General features: G+C 52.9%; 2 protein-coding genes across 3 annotated transcripts; both read right to left on the bottom strand.

The window, feature by feature from the left end:
• Positions 1 to 2,994: 2,994 nt before the first annotated feature.
• On the bottom strand, positions 2,995 to 6,235 carry RRAD (RRAD, Ras related glycolysis inhibitor and calcium channel regulator). Of its 2 annotated transcripts, XM_033127149.1 has the most exons (5): positions 6,130 to 6,235; positions 5,518 to 5,902; positions 4,823 to 4,896; positions 4,479 to 4,683; positions 2,995 to 3,641 (listed from the first exon to the last, which is right to left on the bottom strand). In XM_033127149.1, the coding sequence occupies exons 2-5, from the start codon at positions 5,885 to 5,887 to the stop codon at positions 3,364 to 3,366; spliced, it is 927 nt and encodes a 308-aa protein (XP_032983040.1). In that variant the 5' UTR covers positions 5,888 to 5,902; positions 6,130 to 6,235; the 3' UTR covers positions 2,995 to 3,363. The 2 variants fall into 2 exon arrangements, with proteins under 2 accessions (XP_032983040.1, XP_032983039.1); XM_033127148.1 differs by having other exon boundaries at positions 5,518 to 6,216.
• A 4,456-nt stretch (positions 6,236 to 10,691) lies between these two features.
• Positions 10,692 to 12,591, bottom strand: CIAO2B (cytosolic iron-sulfur assembly component 2B). The gene is made up of 5 exons (XM_033127077.1): positions 12,392 to 12,591; positions 12,155 to 12,234; positions 11,783 to 11,908; positions 11,307 to 11,352; positions 10,692 to 10,908 (listed from the first exon to the last, which is right to left on the bottom strand). The coding sequence occupies exons 1-5, from the start codon at positions 12,531 to 12,533 to the stop codon at positions 10,811 to 10,813; spliced, it is 492 nt and encodes a 163-aa protein (XP_032982968.1). The 5' UTR covers positions 12,534 to 12,591; the 3' UTR covers positions 10,692 to 10,810.
• Positions 12,592 to 16,131: the final 3,540 nt, after the last annotated feature.

The raw sequence follows: 16,131 nt of genomic DNA on the forward strand, positions 1-16,131 counted from the left end.
TAGGCGTTCCGGCCACGCTTGCTCAGGAGTGGAAAACACCACTGGGCCCACAGCAGCAGGCCTAGCCCTGCCCAGCCCCCCAAGTTACTCATTGACTTTGGAAAGCTGGGGGCTGCTCAGCATCCGTGACTGCCAGCACCAGGCGGTGGGGAGAGTTTCAGCCTGGCACTCCTCTCACCTTACACAGCCCAGTGGGCACTTCTTAGCCCTCTGGGCTTGGACATTACAGTCTGCGAGTTTCACATCCACAGATTCAACCAACTGTGGATTGCAAATATTCGAAAAAGAAATTATTACATTGTTGCTAACATGTCCTATTTGGTTAGGCCTATGATGGTTGTGTTTGTACTGAACATGTATAAACTTTTTGTCTTGCCATTATTCCTGAAACAATACAGTATAACAGCTACTTACATAGCACTTACATTGTATTAAGTATTGTAAGATGATTTAAGTTTTAGGTATTATAAGATTAGGTGTTATAAGATGTTTATAAGATTTATTAAGTATTGTAGAGGTGATTTAAAGTATACAGGAGGATGTGCATATGTTATATGCAAATACTACACCATGTTATATAAAGGACTGGAGCAGCCGCAGATTTTGGTATCTGTGGGGGTCCTGGAACCAATACTCTGTGGATACGGAAGGATGACTGTACTTTTTCTGTGGCTCCAGCCAGACTAGATCCCACTTCTCCTCCATGCACCAGCATCTGTAGATCCACCTTGGCCCGCTCTGTTCCTTTTGTCAGGAATGCCCTTCCCACCCCTTCCTCTGTCTGGTGAACACCTGCTCAGGCATCAGTACTCAGCTCAGATAGTCCCTTCTCCAGGAAACCTTCCCTGGGTTCCCAGGCTTATTCAGGGTTCTCGTGAAAATACCAAGCCTTCACCCCACACATGTGTACCTCTATCAATGCAGAGAGGACACCAGATTTTCATTGTCTGTCTCTTCCGTCAGACTGGGTGGGAGCGCTTCCAGGGCAGCATTCAGGGACTCGGCTGGCCCTTGTCAGGCCTCAGCAGCTCCCTGATGGCTGGTGGAACTAAGACACAGAGTTGGGGGTTGCACATGAAGCACAGATAAGCAGTGCACGACCTGAACTGGGCCTTCAGGCCTCTAGACCACCCACCAGTGGACTGGGGGGAAGGGGGGCGGGGACAGTGGCCTGTGAGTTCTCCTAAGCCTCCCTAATTGTTCACATTAGTCCCTGGACACGGACAGGGCTGAGACAATGAATTGTCTCGTGCCTCTGAGAAGGAAAGAAAGATTGAGCCAGCTCAGGTGACCTTGAGGGAATTGCAGAGCTGACCAGGGGCCCTTCCCCCAGTGAGGGCAGCCAAGCAGAGCCAAAAGAAGCTTCTGGGGCCTGGAAGCCCAGGACGAGGAGTGAGGGTGAGAAGGGTCACAAGGTCTCTCATCTCTCCTTGCCCTCAGTTTTCCATGGTCTCCCCCGAGTCCTTCCCACTACGTATCTGCTTAGTTTCTCTCAGGCTGGAGGCTGAGTCAGGACCCCTCAGCTGCCCCCAGCCTTGTCTGTCACAAGCTGAATGCCTGCCTCAGGGTCATTCAGGCTACTCAGGCACCCCAACCTGGAGCAGTGCAGTATAGGGATGTTGAGGGATCTCACACGTATTAAGTTCTTACTACATGCCTGGTACGGCTCTAAGCACGTACCTTCACCCACTCCATTCTGAAGGGGACATCATCCCCATGTCACACACTGGGGCACAGAGAGGTTGAGTGCTTGCTGAGGGTCACACAGCCAATAAACAGCAGAGCCAGGAAATTCTGGATTCTTCTTCAGGCCTCAGGACCTTCACCTGCTCTAAGGAAACTATGCCCCCCACATGCCTTAAAGTATGTTGAAGGGTTGGAGTGGAGAGCAGCACCAGCTGTGAGCAGTTAAACTTGCCTCAGGGTCCATGTGGGTTAGTCACAGAGGTCACACAAACCGAGGAGCAGCCTTCAAACCTCTTCCTACAGTTGAAAACTGCAATCAGGATTCAAGTTGTGAGGGTTAGAACTAATGAAGGAATGTATGGACCCCAGCATTGCCCCAGGCTGCCTACAGGCTCTGGAGACTGGCAGACTTGTGTACCAGTCCCCACTCAGCCACTTCTACCCATGTGACCTTGGGCAAGTGTTTTTGTTCCTCATCTGCCATTGCTGAATGGGGATACTCCTTCATGAAACGACGTACGTGAAAGTCCCAGTAGGCACCTGTGCCCAGATGGGCCTCTCTGTCTGGGTGTGGGTGGAGGGCAGACAGGCACACCTTTGTCAGCGAACATGCACACGTTCGCTCTCAGTCCAGGCAGGGAGGGCTCCAGCGACCTGTGCCCACCACGACCACATTAGCCAGTGCTGAGCATGGGATGTTCTGGCCTGGCCACTCAGAGTGGCCAGTGAGAGCCCCCTCAGTAGCCCGGCCTCAGCAGGGAAGTGGGGAGCCGTGTGGAGTCAAGTCCAAGGGATGTGACTTCCTCGTCCTACCTTTAACAAACCAGCGTCTTCCTTTCCCGGCCAGGGAGTCTCAAAGCCTTCCATAGTCACCCCACCTGGGAGGATTTGCAGCCCCTCCAGGGAAGCAGGGCAAAGACACCAGCCCGAGGGCCAGACCCAAGGTTACTGTTTGGCCATGAGACCTGAGGCGGGGTGTGGTCCCTCAAGCAGCCTCAGTTTCCCTTACATACATTGGGGTGATTAAACCCTGGATCATCTGGGCAATGCCAGGCCCCAGTGCAGGAGAAGAATCTGGATAACAGCTGGGAGGGGTTCGTGTCTCCTGCTGTTTGGACCCCCAACCAGCCCCCAACCCACACTTGCTCCCTCTGACCCAGTGGGCTATATCCAGGCCCAAGCATTAGGATAGTCAAGGCCACACACTGGGTGGGGCCAGGAGCCGCATCCCTCAACTTAGGAAACCCTGCCTGGTCCTGCAGCATCCCTCCACCCCCACCAAGGAAACACAGAGTCCACAGCCCTGACTTACCAGGAAATAATCTTTATTACAAAAATCTGCATGTAAACAAATAGCCACTGCACTGAACAGCCTCCCTCCAGGGCATGCATACCGGGTATAGAGAAAGGCAGAGTCCTCTCCCCAAACACAGGCCTGCCCCATGGGCTTGGCTCCAGCTGCTGCTTGGGAGGCACATTGGCCGGCATACCCATCTCTGTGGGCCCAGCCCTTGACGGCCCCTGGGAACCACTTCCCTGGGCAGCACTATCTGTCCATGACCATGAGGTGGGGGACACCCAGAGTCTGAGCAAGCCCTGAGGCACCTAGGGCAGTTGGCGGGGCCAGCCCACCAATCTGCCCACCTGTCTACACAACACAGTGAGTGCCCATGGGGCCTAGAGTACCGAGAGATCGTGGCAGGACTTGGACTTGGCACGAAAGGCCATCTTGCGGCTGTTGCGGGCTACAATGCGGCCCAGGAAGCGCTTTGCCTTCTTGCCAAGACTCTCTCGCCGCTGGGTGCCTGCTTGCCGACGGGCATTGGCCTCTTTGCTGTCCCTGCGCAGGCGTATCTGGCGCACAACGCCCTCGAACAGTGCCTGGACATTGTGATGCAGCGCAGCCGATGTCTCGATAAACTTGCAGTCGAAGACCACGGCGCAGGCCCGGCCCTCTGGTGCAGGTAGGACAGGCACACATCAGTAAACAAAGGGTTGGGGGGTGAAGAGCCTACTCAAACCCTGTCCACCCCATAGCAGCTACCACTCAGGAATCTGCGGGGAAGGGATGGTGGAGGCCTGGGTCCTTCCCAGAAACAGACCCCAGCTCCTGGACCAAGAGTGCCGGGCATTGCTGAGTCACCCAACTGACAGAGTTTAAGGAGCTCACAAAGGCCCACGAAAGGAGATTTGTTTATTGAAATAATTTGAAGTCTGATATGTAAACGGAAGTGCTGCAGTAGTCAACACAAGAGATGAGCACTTTGTCAGACAGCTTAGCGCTTTATGATTCGATGTTATATCACATTTGATGAATGACCAGTGGGGTGGAGGGAGTAGAACATCATCAAGTCATTGCTAGCTTCCGCTATGAGGCTCAGTTTGGGGGCCACAGAGGCGGATGCTGAGTCCAAGAGGGGAGCATCCTCCCCAGAGGCAAGCCTACTTGGAGACTGGCCCAGGCCTGGGATCCAGCCTCTGACCTCCTGGCCTGGTTCCTTGCACTCTCCTCACCCTCATCTGTCAGGCCAGGGACAGAGGACAGCAGAGAGGGCTCTGAGGTGACCCAGCAGCCCGCATCTCTCCTAGGGCATTTGCTCCTCTCCCCAGCACTCTCAGACTTTGGGGAATCGTGTGGGAGGACAGCAGCTCTCTCCCTCCCCGCCCCCCGCCCCACAAGTTTTCTTCCTGAACATTCTTAGCCACCCATGATCCCCTTGAGCTGAGTCAAGACTGAGTGGACTGGAGTCCAGCCAGGATCTCCCTCTCTTTCCAACCCGCTCCCTGCTTACCATCCAAGGAGACCTCGCGAGAGCGCACCAGGTCACTCTTGTTGCCCACTAGGATGATGGGCACATCATCTGTCTGCCGCGCCCGCCGCAGCTGGACTCGTAGCTCTGAGGCCTTCTCGAAGCTGCCCTTGTCCGTCACTGAGTACACGATGACGTATGCATCCCCCATGGCCATGCAGTGTCCAGGTAGCCAGTGGCCCCCATCCTAAAGAACACACACACATATATACACACACATCTATCTAATAACCCTCACACCCCAGCTATAAGGCTGTCACTCCAGTCAGGCCCCTACTCCCAGCTCACCCCTCCCACCCTGCCCTGGGTTTCAGCCTGCACCCTACCTGCTCCCAAATGTCGTAGACCATTAGCGATGCCTCTTCTCCGTCCACCACGATGGAACGATCATACGTGTGCCCTAGACAGGAGACTAGTAGTCAGGTTGCCTGTGGCTGCCAAAAGCCCACCCCTGTGCCAGGCCACGTCCTCCAAATCCTCCCCAGAGCCCCCTCCACTGATGGCTGCTATGTGGCAACAGAAGTAATGGGGCTGGGAAGTGGAGGGTGGAGAGCATGCTGTGCCTGAGCCCCACCTTGACACCCCTTCTCCAAGCCAGCAGTGTCCTGGATGGCTACTCCTGTGCTCCCTGCCCTCCAGCCGCCTGGGCCCCTGGGTGGCCTGAGTTAGAAGAGTAACAGTCACATCCCCTGGGGGCCTTGCTCTCCTAGGGGGCCTCTCCTAGAAACTCCCTTTGGCTGTGTTCCTGCCAGTTCCAGCGGGGAAGGATGTTTTGTCTCCATCCTACAGAGTAGTCCTATGTATGCTCTGCGCCTTCTACTCAGCATTTCTTCCCCTACCAAGGCTGGGGGTCCCTTCTCCTTTAGTTTCCTCATCTGTGAACTGGGTAGGTAGAGACATAATTCTGAAATTGACTTCAGAATCCCTTGGTATTTGCCGCTTTTAATCCAGGTCCCCAGCCCTGTAGCCTCCAGTCTTAACCCTGGGATCTCCCGTCCATTAAATACTCCCAGCCCCTCACCTGCGGCCTCTGCGTCAGGCCCATCCTCTACACCACCGAAGATGCGTGCCAGAGCGCTCTTGCCCACGCCAGGCGCCCCCAGCAGCAGCACTTTGTAAACGCTCTCGTCTGAGTCGCTGCCCCCTGAGCTGAGCGAATCTGAGGAGCTCTCAGGCCAGTCCAGTCTCGGACCCGGGGACCCGGTCCCCGCCGCGGTCGTTGCCAGAGCACCGGGAGCCAGCGCCGCCTGCAGGTCACGCTCATCCACCGGCATGCTTCGGCGGTGCAGCGGCGGCGCGGGGCCCCAGGGTGTGCTGCCCCGACGGCGCTCACGCTCCCGGCCCCCGCAGCCGCGCCCGCCCGCTCCGCTGCCGCCGCCATTCAGAGTCATCGCGTCCAACGCCGTCTGGGGAAGAATCGGGACGGCCATGTAAGCCACAGTTGAGTTGGAGTGAGAGGCTGGATCCCAGGCGCACCTGCCCGACCCGCAGTCAGGCAAGATGCTCGGGGCTGACGACCTGCCGCCGTCCCATCCCAGCTGTGATGGTCCTTGCGCCCCGACTTGTGACTGATCCTCCTGATCCGCAGCCCAGAGGGTGCGACTCCCCCATCCCGCTCCGCGAGGAGACTCACCCACTCGCACACCGACACCGTCAGGACTAGGTTCGGGCTCGGGCACTAGGTGCTGTCACCGCGGCTGCCTTCTCCGTCCGCACTGGGTCGGGGCTCCAGAGCCTCCTATTTAAGCCTCTGCCCACCCCCGCGCTCGCCCCCGTCCATGCTGAGGCGGGGGCTGACGTGTCATTCCCCTTCCCCCCAGGGGGATCCCCCACCCTCCTCCTAGGACCTCACACCCAGAGACCCCGCCCCACTCGCCAGGGCGGGGCTGGGGCAGAGGCAGACTTGGCAGACAAAGCCTGAGTGTGCTTGGGGGAGGGGGGCAGGAAAGAGGGGAGAGTACGTGAATGGTGCTGGGGAGGCGGGTGGGGGTGGAGGGCGCCATCATGGGTGGGGGCAAGGACCAACCAAGTGTTCCATTCCTCTCTAGGGAAGAATTAAGTCTGGCCCTTTAAAAGTGAATTCTGCCGTCCCTCTCGCCTAGTCCTGGCCTGTTGCCCAAGCAAGCAGAACAGTTTCAGGCTGGAGAAATTTCACCCTTCTCTGCCCTGTTAACACCAACTCCCCACCCAGCCGATATCTGAGCTAGAATTTAGGGGTCCTAAACTGGGCTTCTGGTCTCAACACCAAGTTCTTCCCACTCCCCTGAATGGGGAGATTCCACCTGATGAGCCTGCCTTTCAGGGTGAGGGTTACTGTCACCCCGTGAGCCTCTGGAGAGCTGTTTGGGGGAGAGGGTCAGGAAGGGAAGCCCCCTGGCAGTGTGTTGCAGGTAGAGGTGCAAGCTTGAATCCTGGGGAGGGAACACAGGCCCCGAGAAGGGAAAGGATGAACTCAGCACCACCTCACCTCCCAGCACCCTCCAGACATCTGCCAGCAAATCTGCTAAAAATACCTGGCCCTGGCGCTGGTCATTCGGCTCCTGGGCTGGAGGTTGCCCAAAGTTGGGGAAATCCTGGCAGGCAGGTGTCAGATGCCAGCAGGAACAGTTAGGGGTGGAACTGGACCAGAACTGGATCAGAGCTGGATTTAGCCACTTGAAGTCTTCAGTGTCTCCCTCCTTCCCTCTAAGCCCTAGACTGAGCTTGCTGTTCAGGGCATATGCAGGGCCTGGGGTTCAGACTCCCATCCATGAAGGGCACAGATGTGGGGTGGAGGCGGAAAGCTCCTCGCCACCACTTGGTACCACCACTGCCCAGAGCTCACATCCTCTTCGGACCTCGGGTTGGCGCTGGGTAACAGAGGGGAGGAGATGTAATGTGAAAGCTTGGTTTCTAGTCCTGGCTCTGCCTCCAGTTTCCTGTGTCCCAGCCTCAGGATGCCCACCTATAAATTGGGCATGACTTGTTCCTCCTTGCTTATTTCTGGGGTATGTGAGGATTGGGGACAGGCAGACTGTGAGGCACTTGTGACAGGAACCTGCTATCAGAATCTGACGTTTGGTTTTAAAGAGTGTGGCAATGGGTGCCTGAAGGGCACCCATTCAGGGTTCAGGTGACATCACAGATGGGTGGATCCTGGTGGGTTGTTGTAAGTTGTCATGGAGACCTGGTATGGCTCTCTAGCTGCTGTGTCAGTTTCCTTGGCAACATGAGAAGAACTTGGAGTGAGGAGGGCATGGCTAGGTGTTAGGGGGTTCATGCAGGCCCCTCTCGTTCTTGAAGTCCCCAAAGTAGGCAAGGGCCAAACTGAGGGGTGGCCTGTCCGTTTGTGTCCTTCACATGCCCTTGGGGGGAGGGGGTGTCTTGGAGTCCTGAGCAACCCCATGCTGGCTCTAGCTTCCTGGACTCAGTCCAGTGGGAAAAGGGAATCATGGGTCGAGCCTGATGTCAGAGGATGCAAGTCTCAAGAGCCAGCAAACCACTTCCCATGGAGTTAGGTTGGACTGTTTACGGCCCCTTCTACCCTCCTCACACATGGCTCTGCCATTGAAAAGAGCCCCTGGATATCGACCCAGAGAGTGGGTTTGGGGGTGGGGGGTAATCTGTGGCTCTTCCCAGCAGGGAGCCATGCGAGGACTTAGGGCTGGGTTTCCCCTCTGGTAATCTGAGCTCTTGACTTCAGCAGTGTTTCCTCATTGCCATGGGAGCTGCGTCCACATTGGGCCACTCAGGCCCCAAGCATTCCCCAACAGGCCAGACACACTCACAAGCCTAGGTATGGCCAGGGGCCCCAGGAACCAAGACCAGGACATGTCCTTGAGACAGCCCACACTCCCACGTCCTGGTCCTTCCAGCTCTCTGGATCGCCCAGCCTTCAAATTCCACCTCTGCCCATTTATCCTGGCTGAGCCTGTTTCCTTCTGCATAGAAGGGGGACAATCTCTTCATGGGGGTTGTTATAAAATATAAATAACATGAAAGGCATAAAGTGGTTGGCACATGTCTGGTACAGAGTATCTCAATAAAACTTATTGTCATGCGTGGTTGGACAGGGCAGGTTGAGTGAACCCGTAAGGCCTGTCCTGCCTCTGCTTCATTCTCTCCAGAACAGTGGTCAACCTAGGAGAGGGGCAGACGCAGATACCTCTTCTGTCCCATACCTACTTCTCTCTGTGGGACCCCACACCTTTCCCCCCTTCAGTAGTAAAATGTTGTAAAGGGAACTTGGCTGGGTTTCAGTATCCCCAGCTCTCCTCACACAACAGCACCCCCACTCCAGTTCCTCTGTTCTAAGGCGCAAATCATTCATTCATTCCACTGACCTCCACTAAGTACCCATTGTGGGCCTGGCCCTTGTGCTGTGGGCATGATGATGAGCAAAAGTCGACATAGCTGGGCATGTTCATACATGTCACCTAGTCCCTGGATCAATCTCCCTTAGCTATGATTTGTTGTTACTATTTTGTAGACATGGTAACTGAGGCCTCAGAAGTCACAGGCCAGAAACAGCAAAACCAGATACACCTGGTGGAAGGCTTCAGGGACATAAAACTTCACCACCACCCCCATCACCCTGTACCCATATTCTCAGACTGCAGCTGGGTTCCAGAAAGTTCTCTGGGCGCTACTCCAGGATTCACAGATGGTGTCCCTACAGGCAGCCATGGGCCAGGTGCAGATGAGTCAAGCCTGACAAAGAGACCTGACATCCCAGCTGTGATATGAGCAGCTAGATGACCCTCGCTCACCGTGGCCTGGCTGCCAGGAGGGTCAGCTGAATGACTCAGTGACACCTGCCGCCCCCATGACCTCCCATCCCCAGCTGAACAGACACCACAGACACCTTAGAAAGATCGGGGCCGTCAGTGCAGAGGTGTATACAGATGGTGAAGCCTACAGCCAGGTATCGGTGGTTAGGAAGCTCCCATGGGCCTGAGGGGTCCTGGTTGGTCACCATGCCTCTCTGGAGCACTGAGCTGCTTTATCTATGGAAATGGGGGGGCGGGGGGGTACAATGCCTGGAAGGTTACCTGACATAGGTCCAGATCCATAGAAAATCTCCACAGAGCAGTCCCACACAATTGTCACGACTACCCCACATCACACACGAAGAAACTGGGCAACTTGTGCTGATGGCTTCACCTCTGAGCTTGGGCAGCCAGATCTGGGTCACTAGGTGGAGAAGCCACTCTCTCCGGGAACTGGGGGGTGCAGGTGGGCATAGGCCTTCCATCCAGGCAACAGCACCCCCTGCCAGCTGAGCAGTACCTGCTAAACTGCTTAGGTTCCTCTTTACTCCCTATCTGGAGGTTTTAGGGAGTAAATTACTTCTTCCAGCCCGTTTCCTCACCGGCAACACAGGGATAACAAAGAAGAATAACACAGAGCTGGATTAAGAATTCCCAGACTAGTCAATATATGCAAAGCCCTCTGCCAGTGCCCATTCTTAGGGATCTTCAATACAGAAGTGGCACTTCGAATCTTAGTAACAACGTGTGACAAGTTTCAACTTGTTCGGTGCAGTCAGTTGGGTGTGAGCTACGGACCTTGATTGGAGCCTGAGTAAAAAACAACTATGAATGACATTTTGGGGAAATTCATATATGACTAGATATTCGATGGTACTAGGAAGGTGTGTTTTAAAGTATGCCATAAATCACCCTCCATCAGGACAACGCTCCATGTCACACATCGCTTCTAGTATGGCAAGTCCTGTCAAAAACATTACGGTGTGTCCTCATCCACCTTATTCACCGGATCTCGACTTCTGGCTCTTTCCCAAAGTAAAAATGACTATGAAAGGTAAATGCTTTGAATAGATTCAGGACATCGAGACAGCCATGACAGCGCAACTAAAGACACTCACAAAAGAGGACTTCCAGAACTGCTTCAGAAAGTGACAAGAACGATGGGATAAGTGTTTGAAGCGAGAGGGAGTATTTGGAGGGGGATTGATGGCAATGTGCCTTTTACTGTAATGCATTTTTTAAATTTAAACATTCATCGTATTGTTTGATCACACCTCATAGGTGTGTTCATTACTCTACTCTCAATTTTTTGGTATACTTGCAAGTTTTCCAATCAAACCATTCGGAGAAATTTTTTAAATACAAGTAAACTGCACCTCATTGACCTAGCACCACCCCCTCCCAAACCCAAAGTGACCCCACCACGAAGAAAGACTCTAAGGCATGCTGAGAAAGGAATATAAATTAAAGATTTATTATAAAATGAAAATGTTAATTTCTTATTGTCAGTGATTCAAGAAAACAAGGCCATGACCCCTGGGTGGGACTGGGGGTGAAAAGCCAGGCTCAGGAGCGGGCTGACAGGCATTGGTTCACAACCTCCAGCAGGTGGGTATTCTCCAGGGCAGCTGCCACCCGCTCCTTATCTGCAAGCTGCTTATTCACTGGGTAGAAAGGAGGGAATTATATACGTACCCCCGCCAACCAAGCCCTCCATCACCTCCTTTCCAGGACCCCAAGCCTCAATCAGGCTACCCCAACAACCTGTGCCCACACCTATCCCACCTTCTGGGACTCCTCCCACCTGCCTGCTCATGCCTACCTCCTGTACTACTATGAAGCCTGACACCCCTGGTCCTGTGTAGTTAGGAGGGGGAGAGGACAGGAGCGGGGGAATGTAGTAAGCACAGGGGACTCAAGTCAGTCCAGCTTCAGTCTTGAGCTGATCTCTCTCCTGAGGAGTCACCACGCAGCAGCACCGCCCCCCCCCACCTTGCCCTACAAACCTCCACCGCAAGGGGGAAGCCTCAGGGCCAATGCCACAACACCAGCCCTCTCTTACCTGCATGCTCTGACGCATGGGTCCCTGGCGTAATGTGCACGTCCATCTGGGAGGGAGTAAGGCGGGGCCTGAGCATTTGCCCCTGACCTACCTACCCGCTTCTCTCCCTTCCTATTCATGCCTCTGGACGCTGGCCTGTCCAGGACACCCCAAACCCACCCAGGGCCACTGGCATCTCTACTCAAAGGACAGGCCAACTGCTGTTAAAGGCCTGCCGGTGCCCCATCCCTGCTCCAAACCTATTTATAGCACCCTGCTGTCCTTCCTGCCACACTCCTCACTATTTTTCCGCTCTTGCAGCTCAGGCCTTTATTCTTGTTGTCGCATTCAATTAAAAGTCTCCTCCCAGTTTCATCTCTGCTAGTTGGGATCCTTCCAGGTCTCACTCTGATGTCCGTGTTCATGCTCTCTATGTCCCCCTTAGTACTAGCAGATGCTCACCCTTGCCCCACCCCCAGGGCTCACGTCCAGCTTACCTTGAAACGCTGAGGAAGAGATCGCAAAAGCTTGACTTTGATGGACAGGCCAATAAGGGTGGCCATGCTGCAGTGAGGAATGGTGGGTGTGAAGGCCACCGCCACTGTGCTGTCAGGGTCGCTCACCTGGTTGGTGGGGGGTGTTAGTCATGGCCCTTTTAGCCCAGAGCTGCTCTTCTTAGTTTGTGGCTTCAGGCAAGTCATCTAACCTCTATGGGCTTTAGTTTCCTCATCCATAAAATGGACACAATCCCTCCCTTCCAAAGATCCCCTGAAGAGTCCGTGAACTGAAAGAACGCCAGACCCTGGGCGCTCACGCAGCTTTCTGACTCTCCCAAACAAGTCGCTCACCTCCGACGCTGGGTAACTCACCTGAACCCGGACTTGCTCTACGACGTTCAATTCTTCCAGCGTCAGTGGATGCTCCGGGTCATTGATAGATCGAATGAGATGTGGCAAGTGAAGGAAAGCGGACTCTGCGCCTTTGCCCACTCAGAACCCCCCTCTGGGAATGCCTGGACATGATACAGCTCCACCAACTATCGGACGTCACTTCATGCCCCCTCCCAGGCCCCTGCGAACCCGCCCGCGCCCGGCAACAGCGGATATCGAAGATCTCGCGCGCGTCGATAATGTCCGCAACCTGCTCGTCCTCCTCGCCCGCGGTCACTGGCCGCTCCCCGGAGCGCTCGTATATGAGGGGGTTAGCGTTTTCCAGGAGGCCATGCCGCGTCCCACTGCCACCCACCATCGCGGAACCGCGGCAGACCCCAGTCGGCAAGCACTTCCGCTCCTTAGGGTGTACTTCCGGGGAACGGGAAGGGGCGTGGCGGGACGACGGGGTCGCGCGAGGGACATGCAGTGCTGCGGCTGGTCGGCCTAGGCCTTAGGAGGGCCTGCGCCCTTCGCACGCTCGCTGTGCCGACTCCCGAGGATGTGACCGCTACGTCTAGGCACAGAGAAGACGCGCTGGGCGGTGAGGTCCCGTAGCGTGCTGGACCGCGGAGGCCACAGCGGGTTCTCGGGGGCACTGAAGACCAGTCTGAGATTGAGCCAGGTGTATCTTCAGGCACCACTTCCTCGGACGTTTGTCCCTTTAGGCTGGGCGGGCGCTTCTGTTCCCATAGTTGCATCTTTCCTGGCATACGTTTCGGTACCTCCCGGGGATGCGCCTGCATCCCCCGCCGCACCATGGGCCAAGGAGTACCCTGCAGGGTCCCCACAGTGCAAATCAGGAGACATTCTTTAAATGTTTATCAAATGAATAAGTGACCGTTGACTCGATCTTGGCGGGAGGTGGGGAGAGGGAAAGCCACGTGGTAGGGTTGGGGGTATCCTTAAAACAAGTGCCACAGTCACATGTGCATTTCAGAAAGTGAGCTATGTTGCAGGTGGGAGGGGGTCCGTGGAGCCCTCAGACTAGGGACAGACAATAAAGAGATAAGGAAGGTGGACCCAGGAAAGATCTTGAAAGGAAGGAGGAACTTTCAGGATGAAGGGCGGTCACACCCCCCTGCCTTTCCTCATGCGGTTTCCTTCATGCTGAACCTAGATCGTTCCCATTTCTCCATCTGTGGGAATCCTGATGGTGCACCTCCTCAAGGAAGCTCTCCTGGGTTCCTGGCTTCTTCCCTTCCCTTTTCCTGGCTTAGAGTTCCCTTGCTCCACCCCGGAACACCTTTGTCAGGCCTGTAACTATAAGGACACTGAACTCAGGTTTGAGGAGAGGGTTCATCGTATTGCAGAGGGGCTGCAGAAGCCTCGCTGGCCCCTTCCGAGGTGACCCAAGGGGGCCTGGGCAGAGGGGAAGCGGCCGTGCTAGTGCCCACCTGCCACTGACCTTTGCTTGCTCAGTTCGGCTCTCCTGCCAAACCCACCTTTCTTTCACCCACTTGGCGCGCTCCACCTACTCCCTGCCCAGTTCAAACTCCCGACCTGAGAGGCTGGTGGTGGCAGTGAATTAAATGGACAAACATCACATCTGCAAGGAACTGTGTGTAGATAGCATGTCGCTCAGGAGAGGGGTGGGCTCTCTGACTTGGAAAGGCATCGCTCAATTGCCCTCTGTGGAACCTGTGAGTAGCTGCTGACTCTAGCCTTACATCAGGTGGCATCAATCATATTAACCCATGTTGGTCTAAAAGGTACAGGGTAGTATAACTCCCTGAGGATTTTTCTTTTCGTTTTTTACATTGTATTATGAAACCAGGCTCAGATCTGCCAAATTCCGCAGATGCAGAATCTGAGCCTACAGGAGGGAAGGCGCCGGGGAGGTGAGAGTCAGTAAAGATAGCACCAGGGAATTTGGGAGCCTAACTGGATACGTCCCTGCACCCTGAAGCCCAGAGAGGGTATGGGCTGCCCAAGGCCACACACCACCAAGGGGCTACCTGTCAGAAGTAGAGAGTATAATATAACGAACCCAATGCATCCATGATCTACTTTCAACAATAATCAAAAAGCTCGTTTTGTCTGGATTATCACCTCTCCCATGCACCATTATTTGAAACAAATTCCAAACATATCATCTATAAATTTTTCAACATGTCCTACTAAAAAAAGCTGTGTATATGTATATATAATAAAATATCTAAAATGTTCTTATTTCATATCTCATAAATGATAGATTTACAGGGTTTTTTTTTTTAAAAAAAAATCAGGATTCAAATAAGGCCCATACTTTGAAAATTGGTAAATGTGTTTTTCTTTTTATTAACAGTTTTGAGATATGATTCACATAGCTTACTACTCTTCACCATTTAAAGTGTACAATTCAATGGTGTTTAATATATTCACAGAGTTTACCACATCAATTCCCCTTTGCCCCCACCCCAATCCCCAATTTCAGCCCCAGCAACCACCAATCTACTTTCTAACTCTATGGATGTGCCAATTTTGAATGTTTCACATAAATGGAATCATCCAACATATGGTCCTTTGTGATTGGCTTCTTTCACTAAAAGAAGGTTCATCCATGTTGTTGCATATTCAGTACTTCTGTTTTATTATTGCTGAATAATATTCCATTATGTAGATATGATACATTTTATTGATCCATTTATTAGTTGATGGACATTTGGATTGTTTCCACTTTTAGCTATTATGAATAAGTGTGCTATGAACATTCATGTACAAGTTTTTGTGTGTATACATGTTTTCAGTTCTTTCGGGTTTATACCTAGGAGTGGATCTGCTGGCTCATATGGTAACTCTATGTTTAACCACTTGAAGAACTGCCAGACTTTTCCAGAGCACCTGCACCATTTTACCTTCTCACAGCAATCTATGAAGGTTTCAGTTTTCCCACATCCTTACCAATATTTGTTATTATTTACCTTTTTTATGAATTTCATGAGTCTTTTTCAATCTTCAGATTCCTCCTCTGCCTCTCTTTTATTTTCCTTGTAATTTCATTGTGTTGAAAAAACCAGTTTATTTGTTCTGGAGAGGATACCAAAGTTTGGGTTTTGCTGATTATACCCCAGTGATGTCTTTTAACTGTTTTTCTGTCCCCTGTATGCCTATAAATTTGTATTTATATTCTAGAAGCTTTATCAGATTCAGGTTTCATGTGTTGCTTTGTTTTGTTTGGGAGCAGAACTACTTCACATGTGGTACTATGGACTTCCAATAGAAAACATACAATGTCTGAGTGTCTTGTTTTTTGTGACAAAATAAGTTGTTGACATGACAGATTTCAATGTGCGTTTCTCTTAGCATGAGTGAGGTGAACATCTCTTCATTTGTGTAAGAGCCATTTATTTGTTTTCCTTATTCTATCTGAACATATTCTTTCACCAAATATGCACAGCCGGCATATTTCTTATTTATTTCTAGAAATTCTTTGTCTACTAAGAATATCGGCTTTTTCGCTGTTAGGTCACTTTCAATCACCCCCTCTAGGGCAATCCCCATAGCAGGACAGGCTGCGCCTCTTATGTTGCAGACTTCTTATGTCCACTTCTCTTTTGTAGATCTCCTCATAACACCACTCTTTGTCTGGAGGATGCTTTCTTTAAGTCATTTTTTGCCACCTAGAGCATGAGATGAGAACCCTGAATGTCTGATTCTCTCAGTTCTCCTACTCCTCAGATGACCTGGCACGCAGTCAGTGGAAAGGACACTCACCCCATCAAACTCATGTGACCATTTGCTTGAAACTCCTTGGACTAAGCCATGGTGCCAGGCCTCAGGGAGCTTCACTAAGTGTGGAAAAGGCTGGGGCTGGACCCAGTGAAGGCAGTAGGGGGTGAAGGTGGAGCAGGATTACAGGCAGGAAATTTATAATACAAATGTTTGTAGATCAGAGCCCCTTGAACTGAGATGAGGATGGGAAGGAGTGGGCAACA

Source organism: Rhinolophus ferrumequinum, chromosome 15, assembly GCF_004115265.2.
Source record: "Rhinolophus ferrumequinum isolate MPI-CBG mRhiFer1 chromosome 15, mRhiFer1_v1.p, whole genome shotgun sequence".
In the NCBI taxonomy this organism is placed as follows: domain Eukaryota; kingdom Metazoa; phylum Chordata; class Mammalia; order Chiroptera; family Rhinolophidae; genus Rhinolophus; species Rhinolophus ferrumequinum.

Excerpts from the sequence above, each read along its gene's own strand:
- RRAD (XM_033127148.1), bottom strand. The coding sequence starts at position 5,926 with ATGGCCGTCCCGATTCTTCCCCAGACGGCGTTGGACGCGATGACTCTG. Across the intron at positions 4,684-4,822 it reads TCTACGACATTTGGGAGCAG|GATGGGGGCCACTGGCTACC; the intron begins GTAGGGTGCAGG and ends TGTGTTCTTTAG. Across the intron at positions 3,642-4,478 it reads TCGCGAGGTCTCCTTGGATG|AGGGCCGGGCCTGCGCCGTG; the intron begins GTAAGCAGGGAG and ends TACCTGCACCAG.
- CIAO2B (XM_033127077.1), bottom strand. The coding sequence starts at position 12,533 with ATGGTGGGTGGCAGTGGGACGCGGCATGGCCTCCTGGAAAACGCTAAC. Across the intron at positions 11,353-11,782 it reads CTCTTCCTCAGCGTTTCAAG|ATGGACGTGCACATTACGCC; the intron begins GTAAGCTGGACG and ends ACTCCCTCCCAG. Across the intron at positions 10,909-11,306 it reads CCATGCGTCAGAGCATGCAG|TGAATAAGCAGCTTGCAGAT; the intron begins GTAAGAGAGGGC and ends CTTTCTACCCAG.